This window comes from Microtus ochrogaster, chromosome 26 (assembly GCF_000317375.1).
Source record: "Microtus ochrogaster isolate Prairie Vole_2 chromosome 26, MicOch1.0, whole genome shotgun sequence".
In the NCBI taxonomy this organism is placed as follows: domain Eukaryota; kingdom Metazoa; phylum Chordata; class Mammalia; order Rodentia; family Cricetidae; genus Microtus; species Microtus ochrogaster.
Genome location: NC_022025.1, coordinates 13,717,846 through 13,730,254, shown reverse-complemented (window position 1 = coordinate 13,730,254; position 12,409 = coordinate 13,717,846). Strand labels below are relative to the sequence as shown.

The following is a 12,409-nucleotide window of genomic DNA, read 5'->3' as shown; positions in this document are numbered from 1 at the left end:
CTGGCTGTGTGGCTGGCTGTGTGGCTGTGTGGCTGGCTGGCTGGCTGTGTGGCTGGCTGGCTGGCTGTCCCCTGAAGTCCTCCTTTCCTTTTCTTATTCCTTGATCTTTTCTCTCTTTTTCTCCTATTTATTCTCTCTGCCTGCCAGCCCCGCCTAGCCTTTCTCCTGCCTCGCTATTTGGCCATTCAGCTCTTGAATAGACCGTCAGGTGTTTTAGACAGGCAAAGGATCACAGCTTCACAGAGTTAAACAAATGCAACGTAAAAGAAAGGAAGACATCTTTACATCATTAAGCAAGTGTTCCACAGAATAAGCAAATATAACACATCGTAAAATGCTTCTCCACCACCGTGTTCTTCACCACAGCTGAAGTTACAATGTGACTAGGAGAAGAGACTCACGAGAGAACACAGATCTGGCATGTTCAGGGCCCTGGATTCAAGCCACAACATTGAAGGGGCAAGGGGGATTAAAAATAATTCCATACAGTTGTGGGAGATGCCCTCCTATGCCACGGTTGAAGGAGACCCGGCAAGGGTCTTATTCTGAGAGCCTTGAATGCTACCTTCGTCCCTGCTTGCTCCCCCTGTTCTGAGTCCATCACGGTTCATCAACACCATGGCGCTAACCAACATGGCGCCTGCCTGCTCCCCCTCTTCTGAGTCCATCACGGTTCATCAACACCGTGGCGCCAACTCTGCGCCTGCTCTCACAGGTTCTAGCTGCCCCTCCACTCTGAGCTTCCGGGCTCTGTCATCCCTGGGGAAGGCATAGAACAACCTTTCAAAACAAGAGCTTCACGCGTGAATAAGGGGAGCAGAGATGTAGGCACCTTACAGTGATACCACCCACTCAGCTTAGGGCAGTGTCCGTCCCACCTGTCATACACAGGTCAGAGGTCAGTCTGCCTGTAGTGACAAGTCACAGGATGGTCCTTTAAGTTTTGAAAGCCCCTTTGTGTGGGATTATTGGGGGATGTTAACCCTTTGCCTGCAAAACAGCAGATGCTCCTGCTGTCTAGGTAGGAAGAGAACATTTTCATCATTGAAATGACATAAAGGAAAAACGTAAAGAACATGCGGTCTCAGTGGAGAATGGACTTGACTAATTAACGCATTTTAAAACTCTTGTCCATTTTTCACCTTTTTAATTTTATTGTATGTGTGCAAAGTGTCTTTGCCTGTGTGTACATCTGTGCACTGTGCACACACCCAGTGCCTACGGAGAGCAAAGAAGAGTGTTGTATCCCCTGGAATGGAAACTGTGGGCAGTTGAAAGCTGACTTACCAGTGCTGGGAATTGAACCAGGGGCCTCTAGAGGAGAAGCAAGTGCTCTTAACAACTGAGCCAACTCTCTCCCGCCCCCTGCTGTCCATTTTCTCTTAAAGAAGTTTCCCCCATTGTTAGACAAGCTCTTACTGGAATATAGAGGAGCTCCCTCTCTCGGAGCTCTGGTAAGTAGTGTGCTTAAAGATACCTAGGGGCCGAGGGTGAAGCTCAGGGGTAGAGTGTGTCCTTTCCAGAAACAAGGCCCCAGACCAGCCCTCAGCTCCAGAACAAACAAGGTCTGTATCCTCTGACAAACCACAGGATAGACTCTGGGAAGTAAATGACTTGTTCTCTTTACTGAGTTGGGTTTCATGATTTCTGATCAACGGTTGTTCTTTGTCTTATTTCTTTAATGGTACACTTCTTCGTCTCCCTCAAAATAATTAGAATTGAGTTTTATGTCCTGTCCTTTCTGGTTGTCCTGGAATTTTGCAGGTTGGCATTTGGGAGACCATCGCTCAGAATACCTGTCTGTTCTCAGTGGCTTCTTATTCTAGAATTAGGGCACCCGTCCAGGAGCCAGCTGCTAGCACATTGGTTTTGGTGTTGTCTTGGTTACGGTTTCTATTGCTATAATGAAATAATGTGACTAAGAGGAAATTGGGAAGGAAGGGTCTATTGGTCTTACACTTCTGCATGATAGTTTATTGTTGAAGGAAGTCAGGACAGAAACTCAAACAGGGCAGGAACCCGGGGGCAGTGGCTGATGCAGAGGCCATGGAGGGGTTCTGCTTACCGATCTGATCCCTGTGACTTGCTCGGCCTGCTTCCTTATAGAACCCAGGACCACCAGCCCAGGGATGGCCCCACCCAGATTTGGCTGGGCCCTCACCGATCTGTCACCAATTAAGAAAACGGCTTAACTGCAGCCTGGTCTTAAGGAAGCATTTTCTCAACCGATGTTCCTTCCTCTCAGATGCCTCTGAAAGGACATAAAACTATCAAACTGACACAAAACTGTCCAGCACAGGCATTTTCCAAACGCTGGGGTTCCCTCCGAGGACACAGCCCAGAGGAGAAGCCTGCGTTCTACAAACCATTCCTAACTTTGAACTTTGGGCGCTATGGCTACAGTGGAGTCTTTCTTTCACCTAAAAGTTCATGCTTTCGTCAGCTTTGGAAAGCTTGATAAAATAACTACAATCTTCCTCGAGTTGATAGTTGTTGAGGTTCTGCTATGCTGCCCAGAGACAGGTGAGGCTAAAGCTGTTGTGCTCAAGAAGACATTACCTCTCCCTTCTACACATTGGTCTTCCTCTGAGGGTGAAGACATGGAACAGTGATGTGGACGATGATAATTAGTAAGAGGGTAGTAAGTGACTATAGCTGCTTACATGCCTAGCTCTTTGCGAAAGTCAATGGTCTATGTCTTTCCATCCACACAACCCAAGGACTTAGCATCCCCATTCCACAGGGTGGCTGGGAACCTTAGTCCACAGCCTGTGATGAGACAATGATTCACATGTGGTTCTTCGTGGATCTAGAGGCTGGTTCTTCTTGTTTGTTTTTGGGGACATGATTTCTCTGTGTATCACTGGCTGTCCTGGAACTCACTCTGTAGACCAGGCTGGCATCCAACTCAGAGATCCGCCTGCCACTGCCTCCCAAGTGCTGCACACCACCACTGCTCAGCTTCAGAGGCTGATTTGTAGGAACTTTATCATCTTCATCAAACTAGAACACATAGTTATGCGTGCTGCAGGAGGTGCGGCAGGCTCCACAATCAGCAAAGAAAACTGATGGATGTTTATGAAAAGAGACTTCTTCACTCTGGGTACCCACTGACCTCTGCTGGGATCAGGAGGATCTAGACCTATACAGAAAGGGTGCCCGAGCACTCCAGGGGTCAGGGCAACTCTTTCCTTATTTACCAATTGAACTGCTCCTTTGTTCTCTCTACAGCCCGAGCTACAAAGTCCTGGGGCAGCTCCCCGACACCGATGTATACATTGACATAGATGCGTTTGAGGAGGTAGGACCATTCTCTGATACCTACCTGAGGGTGAACATGTGGCAGGGGGTGTGTCTACCTATGGGGAAGGAGAGAAGGGGAGACGTCTGTCTCACTGTCTGGACGTCTGGACTCCGTTTTGTACTCTATTAATACCTAATATACTTGAGGTGTATGAATTACCCCACTCCCTGATAATCGTTTTTAATAAGAGTGGAGCTATAGAGTACAAACCCTACGGCTGAGGATATCTTGTGTGCACATGGCTTTCTTTCGATGAGTTCAAACCAACGGAGAAATGCCAGTGTTAGTCATGCTAAGACCTAGGCGGAGGGATGGCGGCCCTCGCCCACTTCATCTTCAATTTTGATGTTCTTGTCGTCTGCAGAATCTCAAGGACTTTATAAAATCTTTGAAAGCTATTTTATTTGTTTTCTGCTTGGGGAAAGACTGATATTCACTGTAAGCTGTTGGGAAATGAGCCTGGTGTCAGACTAGACATTTCTCTATTCATTACTAAACTCTAACTAGCATCTTCGGGTTCCATGAGGCTTCTGGAGAAAAAAATTCACTATGCTTGAGTTGATTGCGGATCCAACCAAGTGAATCTGTGTTCACCTCGTTGGCCTGCACTCCCCTTCTGGCAATAGCCTAGCGTTCTTCTCCGTTTTCTTTCATCTTTGAGCAATTTGTCCAGCTCTTCCTTGTGTTTAGTAGTTTTAAAAAAAAGAAGCCAAGATTAACTCATAAAATAAATAGAAGAATGTGTGTTTTCTAAGCTTTCAAATGAGGCGTGGCAGTCAGTCCTGTGGTCCCGGTTCCTCGTGAGGTGGAGGTGGGAGGGTGGCGTCAGCCCAGGAGAGGAGGCCAGGCCTGGGTAAAGAGCCTCACATGAAGCCTTTACTTCGTAAGTCTCCTTTTGAGTTTTTGTTGAGTGATGTAATTTTATCTGAACACGGTAAGCGGGCCCTTCACACTTTCTGTTGTCAAGGGCCCTCTTTCTGTTTCATCTCCATGTTGGAGGAGGGAGCTGACCGCAATCTTGATTCTGAAATATACCCAGCTGTTAAAATAGTTAATGTTTTTGCCTCTCAGGTGAAAGAAATTCCTGGAATAAAAATCTTCCAAATAAATGCCCCAATTTACTATGCAAACAGTGACTTGTATAGCAACGCACTAAAAAGAAAGGTGAGCGCCTTTTTGATTATTCATTAAGAGTGATAAATAAAAATAAAAACAAAATTTTAATTTTTTAAATTAAAAACTAAAAGTTGATCGTTTCTGAGGAGGGCATTGTGGGTTGGAAGAGAGTAAAGGATTGCTTCTCAACCGAGAGTGAAATATACAAAAAATTCACTATAGTAAGCTTTTTGGGTTTGTTATTTGTTTTGTTTTGTTATTTTGTTTTTCAAGACAGGGTTTCTCTGTGTAGCCCTGGCTGTCCTGGACCTCACTCTGTAGACCGGCTGGGTCTTGAACTTAGAAATCCACCTGTCTCTACCTTCCAAGCGCTGGGGTTAAAAGTGCGCACCACCACCGCCCAGCTATTTTAAACAGTTCTAAGTGCACCAAGTGGTGTCTGTCGTTAAGTACGTTGCCATGGTTACGCAGCCACCAGCTCATTCCTTTGTCACGTGTATTCTTTAAACAAATGGGAAGGAAGTCTCACTCTGAGGACCCTGTGGGCTGTGATCCCAGCTCAGCCTTCATTACCCACAAGGACAAGCGCAAGAATCTCACAAGTCCACCTTTAGTAAATACCACTTGTTTTTTCAAGTTCTTTAGTGTCTGCTAGTCTTGACTAAAGAGTCAGACCAAGAAAACAACTAAGGGCTGTCACTCAGTTGAGGGCATCTGAGGGAAAGGTTGGGAAGATAACACGGCCCAGCATGCAGTTGGCCAGGGTGAAAGAACTGGGGATTTAGTGGCGTTCGCGTGGGTTCTTGGGACTAATGAAGTGTAACTCTGCCTACCTTGTCTTCGCAAAGACTGGCGTGAACCCGGCACTCATAATGGGAGCGCGAAGAAAGGCCATGAGGAAGTACGCAAAGGAAGTTGGGAATGCCAACGTGGCCAATGCGACTGTTGTCAAAGTGGTAAAAGATCTTGTAATTTCTCTTTTTCTCTTGATCTGCATGTCTTTCCTCTTTAACCATGTTAAAATCTAAACATGGCATGAACTTGCAAACACGGGGAAGGCTCTAGGCTTCCTCTATATAAATACATCGCAAGGCTGGGTGAGCTGGTGCCCATCAGGGGGCAGAGGCCAGCCTAGGATGAATGAGGTCCTGTCTCAAAAGCAAAATAAACAAGACCGTGATACAGTCAGCTATGAGGATGCTGATGAAATAAGCCATGAGAGCATTGTTTGAAAAGTTAAAATAACACAGGACCTTAATAAATTTGACACTATACTTTATTCAGCTGATGATTCAAAACCCAAAGACTAGGGTTTTTTTGTTTGTTTGTTTATTTATTTATTTATTATGTATACAATGTTCTGTCTGCGTGTATGCGTGCAGGCCAGAAGAAGGTATCAGACCTCATTCCAGATGGTTGTGAGCCACCATGTGGTTGCCGGGAATTGAACTCAGGACCTTTAGAAGGGCAGGCAATGCTCTTAACCGCTGAGCCATCTCTCCAGCCCCAAAGACTAGTGTTTTGCAGTTAGACATCTGGTACTGTGGCCCATCAGGCTGACATCAATAGGGACTATTTTCTAAGTTGGAGGGAAAGTGGGAACAATGACTGAGAAGAATAGTGTGTACAGACTAGAATCTGAGGAAACTTAGCTAAATCTGGAAAAATACATACTGAGTTTTGAGAACACGTGAATTTATTTTCCATTATAAACTTTTCTTGTAGAAAAAAAAAAAAAGGTGAGTTGATTAGAAAATCCACGACTTACGGTGCTGGGGAGGTGGCTCAGCAGTTAAGAGCATTAATTAGCTGCTCCTCCAGAGATTTTGGGTTCGACTCCAGCACCCACATGATGGCTTGCACCTCCAGTCCCAGGGGTATGATGACCCCTTCTGGCCCCCGTGGGTACTGCACGCACATGGCGCACAGACATACATGCAGACATGTCACTCATGTGCGTAAAGTACATAGTTAACTTTAAAACATAAAGGAGAAGATGTATGGCCTCAATTTTGACACAGGATGCAGAGGTGGATGGAGAAGATGCCACAAAGCCCGAAGAAGAGGATGATGCGGTAAAATACCCCCCAATAGTCATCAAAACAACATTTCCTGAAGAGATGCAGCGATTTATGCCCCAGGGGGAAACTGTTCACACTGTCATCCTTGACTTTACCCAAGTCAATTTTATCGATTCTGTCGGAGTGAAAACTCTGGCCGGGGTAAGTACCACCTGGAACAAGTCATCCAGTGTCTGTGCACCCAGCTTTCCGCCCGCCACCTCAGGGGCAGGGACCAGAGCCCCTTGTCTGTCAGTTCTTACTTTGTGGATGCTTTTGAAACTTCTGGTTATGGACACTTTTTAATGTAGAGTAAAATCTAATGATCTTCATGTACGGCCCTCACTCAGCTGCAGCAATTAACAGTTTATGGCCAGTCCTCCTTCATGAATTCCCAACACTACATCCTAAATGTCCCATTATCTGTTCATAACTTAGTATCTATCTCCATAATATTTACTTAAAAACCATTATCATAGTACCTTTATTACACCAAAATAAAATTTAATAATGCTTTGATAGTCTTAGTTGCTGTTGGCAAAGAAACCAAATAGGTACAAAATTACTTTAGCTTATTAGCCTAAAGGTGCGCAATTGCTGAAGCTAAGAAGCCTGAGTAAATGAACCTGAGCATCTCGTATCTTTAACCCATATCAGTGGAAAATGACTTGCACGTGAAACAGGGCCAAGAAAAGTTAAACTTGGTTTCGATATTGTTACAGATCGTGAAGGAATACGGAGATGTCGGTATTTATGTGTACTTAGCCGGATGCAGCCGTGAGTACACCTTAGGATGGGAAAGCCTTTTTACTTTAGATTTATTTTATATGTATTGGTGCTTTGCCTGCATGTATGGACATGTACCATGGTCATGCCTGGTGGCCGCAGGGGTCAAAGGAGGGATCAGAACCTCCAGAACTGTAATTATGCATTGTTGTGAACTATTGTACTGATGCTGGAATCCGAACCTGGGTCCTCTGCAAAGGCAGTGCCTGTGGCTCTTGAGCCATTTCTCCAGCCACCAGATGGAGAAAGTTTTAATATTCTCATTTTTGGTGGTTGGGTGGCTGGTTGGTTTTTGTTTTATTTTGTTTTGTTTTTAGAATTAACTACACTTGTCATTTTTCCCTATAATTTAAACTTTTCTACAGACTGAAAAAAAAAAAACACTCCTCTGAAAAATCACCATAAAGCCAGTTTTGAAATCAGTTAGCTGCAGGTGTTGAGACGGCCTTCTGGCCTAGAGCCGGAAGACAGGAGTTGGTCGGAGTTTCCTGTTTCAGTAGCTACTACACACAAGTCATGATTCTGTCGGTCTTTCTGCTGGTTAGGCCTTCCATCCAGTGGAATAGCTTTCCTGCTGCTTTTGTTTTATATTATATCTTGGTTGAGAAGGTGCTTAAAATCCACACAAAGACATCATCATTATTATTAATCTGTGAAGTCGGCGAGAACACGAAGGCAAGTAGCACATGTCAAAGGCGCCTGGTAGAGAACAGGTTCTCACAGAGGAAGCAGTGAAGTGTAAAATGGAGCAGCCCCCATGAAGAGCAAACAGACAACAGCTTTTGAGTTACAAATTCAGCCAATTTGCATCTTCCTGTAGATAGACACCCAAATGACACATGTCATTTGCCCATTACCTCATCATCTATATAAACAAAAGTCTAGAAAAATCTTCAGTGTCAAAAGGAACCCAGTGGGGGCAAGTGTGAAGGGTCTTTAACACCAGCCTTCAGGAGGCAGAGGCAGAGGCAGAGAATTCTGAGTTCGAGGCCAGCCTGGTCTACAAGAGCTACTTCCAGGACAGGCTCCAAAACTACAGAGAAGCCCTGTCAAACACACACCACACACACACACACACCACACACACACCACACACACACACACACACACACACACACCCCAAAGACAAAAACAAACCGTGGAATGTGAAATATGTTTCTTTTCTTTGTATAGCACAAGTGGTGAATGACCTCACTCGCAACCGGTTTTTTGAAAATCCTGCCTTAAAAGAGCTTCTGTTCCACAGTATCCATGATGCAGTCTTAGGCAGCCAAGTCCGAGAGGCAATGGCCGAGCGAGAAACCTCAGCTCCCACTCCCCAGGACGACATGGAGCCCAATGCCACACCCACCACACCCGAGGCATAAAGGACCTGCATGGGGTTTGCGCCTCTCCTGAACTCTGGACCTACACACTTTCTCCTCTCCACCTCAGGAAACTGTAGTAGTTAAGGCTTGATTTGGAGGGTGAATGATAAGATGTATCTAATACTTGTGTTGTTTTAATCGAATGTTTCAAAGATTAACTGGACTTTTACACTTAAGCAGTGACACTTCTATTATACCTTAGTGTTATCTTTGTTCTGTTTTTTATTTTTATTCTCACTTTTGATTTATTATCTATTAACCTTTAGAAAGGTTACAGATCACGTGAAACGACAAAATTAGCATGCCTTAAAATCTGCATATAAAATATAAATTACTTCTAATTTCAAGCTCATATTTTTGTACTACTCAATCTAAAAGAAGGAAATAAAGGAAGGGAGGAAGGGAAGGAGGGAGGGAGGAAAAGAAGGAAGGGAGAGAGGGAGAGAAAGAGAGAGGGGGAAGAGAGAAAGAAAGAGAGAGAGAGAGAGAGAGAGAGAGAGAAAGAAATGGCTGACACCATTCTTTACACACCCATCTCAAAACATTTGTGTTGGTCATGTAGAGTTCGAAGATGAGATTTTATATCCTGCCCCCACTCCACACAGCTTCTGGGTATGGAAAAAGCCATACTTTCCTCTATGAAAGGCGTTGGGTCCAGCCGATGTTGGTGGGTCCCTCCAGTACTCTTCGTCTGCATCTCTGCTTCTGGAGGCACTTCTTCTGGTTCATGATCTTCACCTTCACTGAAAGCTGCTGCCACTCAAAGGGTTTTTGGAGCAAGACTTGGAACCATTTTCTTAGGCTTATTTGTTCCAAGTTGGATGGAGATGACCACCTGTGGCCAATCCGAACTTGGAGATCTTTGTGGGCTTTGTTGGGGGGTCGGCACCAGCAGCTTCTTCAGCTCTTAGTTTTCAGAGCTGCTGAAACTGGAACTCTCCTCTCCATTACTGGAAGAAACTGTTTTCAAAGGTTTTTCCAACTCTTCAGGTCATCCAGTGGTTCTGGCTGGCTGGGGCTTGTCAGGCTTCTCTCTCGCCTTCCTGTCCAGCATCTTCCCCATTCCCTCCCTTCGTGTTATCTTTGTAAGCTGAGCACTTGAATACTTTTACATGTTTCTTAGAACGTGCTATCACCAGATGGTTAGTGGTTCCTTAGTTTTGTGCTTGTTTGGGAACAGACTGTCTACAACCAGTTTCCTAAGAAAAGAAGAAACCTAAAATGTTCTAGAAGTACTGGTTTTACATGATTTATTATTACAGAATTGATCTAAGTGCATTGTGGGTAAGTTGAGAAATAGACAAAGGAGAATAAAACAACAAAACATATCCTCCCTGCTCAGAGACGACCACTATTAGTATTTAGTGAGAATCCCTATTGATCTTTTCCAGTGTATATGTATTTTCCAGCAAAAATAAGCTCGTCTGCAGTGTTTTATGGTCCATCCTTTTAGCTGGCATTCTCCAGTCTTATTCCAGAGCATCTCCTCACGCAGTATTCAGGCTTCCTATTGCCCTCCAATTTACAGTTGGTTTATCTACAGTTTTAATTCTACCACTTTACATTGTAATTGGTCGTGTATCTTATTTCAATGTATACAGTTTTTTTTTTCTGTCTTTTGGCAAAAACATACATGACAGTTCATTAAGAATCCCATTTTGTGGCTGTGTCTAGTTGCTTCTCCCAGTGCTGTTGGGCTTGCTCTGCTATTCCCCACATTACCCGCCACCAGGAAGTCATCTGTCAAGACACATGGATACGAAGGAGTTAAGGATTTTATGCCGGTATAGACCCTACATCAAATAATGCTTCATTTGTGCCACTCAGAAAACCCAGAATGTCTGTCCAGCCTGCCTACCATTTACAGTGTGCAGATAAAGTCTATCAGAACGGCAGTCTGATCCTTAAACTGGTTTTCTGCTTTGTATATTATCCATATGATGATTCTTTGACATTAAATGTCATTTCTCATTAGACACTGAACCAGAAATTGTTAACACTGGGTGACAGTCCTTGCCGAAGTGAGTGGTTTCACTAAAGCTCATCCACTCTGTCTAGCTCACTCAATTCTCTTGCATTTATTAGCTGGTCAGTCTATGGACATTATGGTTTTCCCTCCTTAAACAGATCTTACTGGCAAGGCAGTAGTGTTCCATGTCCACTTAATTGTCAACTTCAAAGCAGACTTGATAATTTTTATAATTTTAATGTGCTTCATAACATTGGATTCTTTTTGATGCTCAAAGTGTCACAGCTGTGGCGAGAGAGCTGCACTATGAATTTTGCTTTTGTTATTGATAGTGAGGTAGCCTAAAAAACCTTTAAGGTCTTTGAAAGCCAGTCTCCTAGGTGCGATTGGCTGTCTTCCTCAGGAGCCTGTATGTTACCGATTCATCAAACAGCCTGAATACAACACTTCTCTCACATTTACAGTTGATGTTTGCAAGTCAAGAGGACTTTTAAGCTGATTCCATCTTGGTTGTTGTTAGAACCTCAAGCTCACTGTACAGCCAAGGTTGGTTTTAAACTCCTAACCTCCTTCTTCAGGTCCGTGAGCGCTGGGGCTCTAGGTGTTTGCCATCATACCTGGCTTTTCTTATACTTCTAACATTATTTTATTCTCAGTAAATCAAAGCACAGGCCAACCTAGCTGAAGTTCTTTCTGCTTAAGAGTTGTTGGGGTTTTGTTTGTTGTGTATATGTGTGTGCGTGTTGTTTGTAGATGGGTCTCCAGAACTCACTGAGTAGCTGAGGATGACCTTGTACTCTGCTAGATTTAGGCGCCTGGGCCGCCACGCCCAGCTAACAGTTGCTGTTAAGAAATTGTCATTTTGACTTTGTTGTTGTTTGCCATGCCTTCTTATTGTCGCTTTATGTTGGTTTTCATTAAGCTACTGCCAGAAAGTGGTCAGATCCCAGTAGAAGTGTATTAACATAGTAAGTTCGGTTTTTCAGTAACTTCACTAACAATTTCCTATAGACCACTTCCTTCTAGTCCTTTACGCTGGCCTGCACGGCAGATTTACAGCCAGGTACTCCTGTGTAGGCATCACACACAAGGTCTGATCCCTCTGCGTCCCGCCAGTCTGCCTTCTGAAAGAGCCCACAGTTATAGGACTTAAGCTTACAGTAGGGATCTCTGTAAAAGGGCCTACATTTTGACCACTTAAGTAGACTCTGAAGCTTTAAACATTACCAAACACTTAGCTGTGAATTCCTTAGCACCAGGCTGAAGTCCTAGTGGCCGATAATAGTAATGTTCAAAGAAAATTTTATCTACATTTCACCTTCTGTTTTCTTCCAGTTTTCCCATTTGTAACCTTTTAAAAGAATCCTATCATGTACATATAGAACTTTTTCTCAGGGTTGGAAAATAGTTTATTATGCATTTGAAAACGTGAAATGTTTAACATCCCGTCTATATGTAAATACATCTAAGTATTTTACTCAGAATTGTTTCACACGAAAATTTTGAGTTTGTTCTTTTTTAGCCTTAATTCTTCTGTCTATTGCAGGAAGTCCATGCATCAGCTTGCATGTTCTCTGTGGAACTTAGTAACCAGTACTGAATATCTTTCTATGCTTTTCTGCCGACTCAAATCATCCACATTATAAACCTGGCAGTGACTCAGCAGGTAAAGGTATAAGCCAAACCTGATAACCAAAGTTCAGTCCCCAGGACCAACTTCCCCCATGGGGTACTCTGGCCTCCATGTGTTGTGGCATGCATGTGTACCTGCACACACGCGCGCACACACACACACAACTTTCTAAAT

At 44.0% G+C, this 12,409-nt stretch overlaps 1 protein-coding gene and 1 pseudogene across 4 annotated transcripts in view; one reads left to right on the top strand and one right to left on the bottom strand.

Annotated features, from left to right (window-relative positions):
• Slc26a5 (solute carrier family 26 member 5) overlaps nt 1–8,975 on the top strand; it is a 37,845-nt gene extending 28,870 nt beyond the window's left edge. For 3 of the 4 annotated variants that reach the window (XM_005358366.3, XM_005358365.3, XM_005358363.3), the window contains 6 exons: nt 3,232–3,301; nt 4,376–4,468; nt 5,269–5,376; nt 6,442–6,642; nt 7,203–7,257; nt 8,440–8,975. In XM_005358366.3, the coding sequence (XP_005358423.1) occupies nt 3,232–3,301; nt 4,376–4,468; nt 5,269–5,376; nt 6,442–6,642; nt 7,203–7,257; nt 8,440–8,633 (721 nt within the window). In that variant the 3' untranslated portion in view covers nt 8,634–8,975. Of the gene's footprint in view, nt 1–3,231; nt 3,302–4,375; nt 4,469–5,268; nt 5,377–6,433; nt 6,643–7,202; nt 7,258–8,439 lie in introns of all 4 variants that reach the window. The other variant, XM_005358364.3, reaches the window with a different exon arrangement.
• A 181-nt stretch (nt 8,976–9,156) lies between these two features.
• LOC101995757 lies at nt 9,157–9,757 on the bottom strand (annotated as a pseudogene).
• Nucleotides 9,758–12,409: the final 2,652 nt, after the last annotated feature.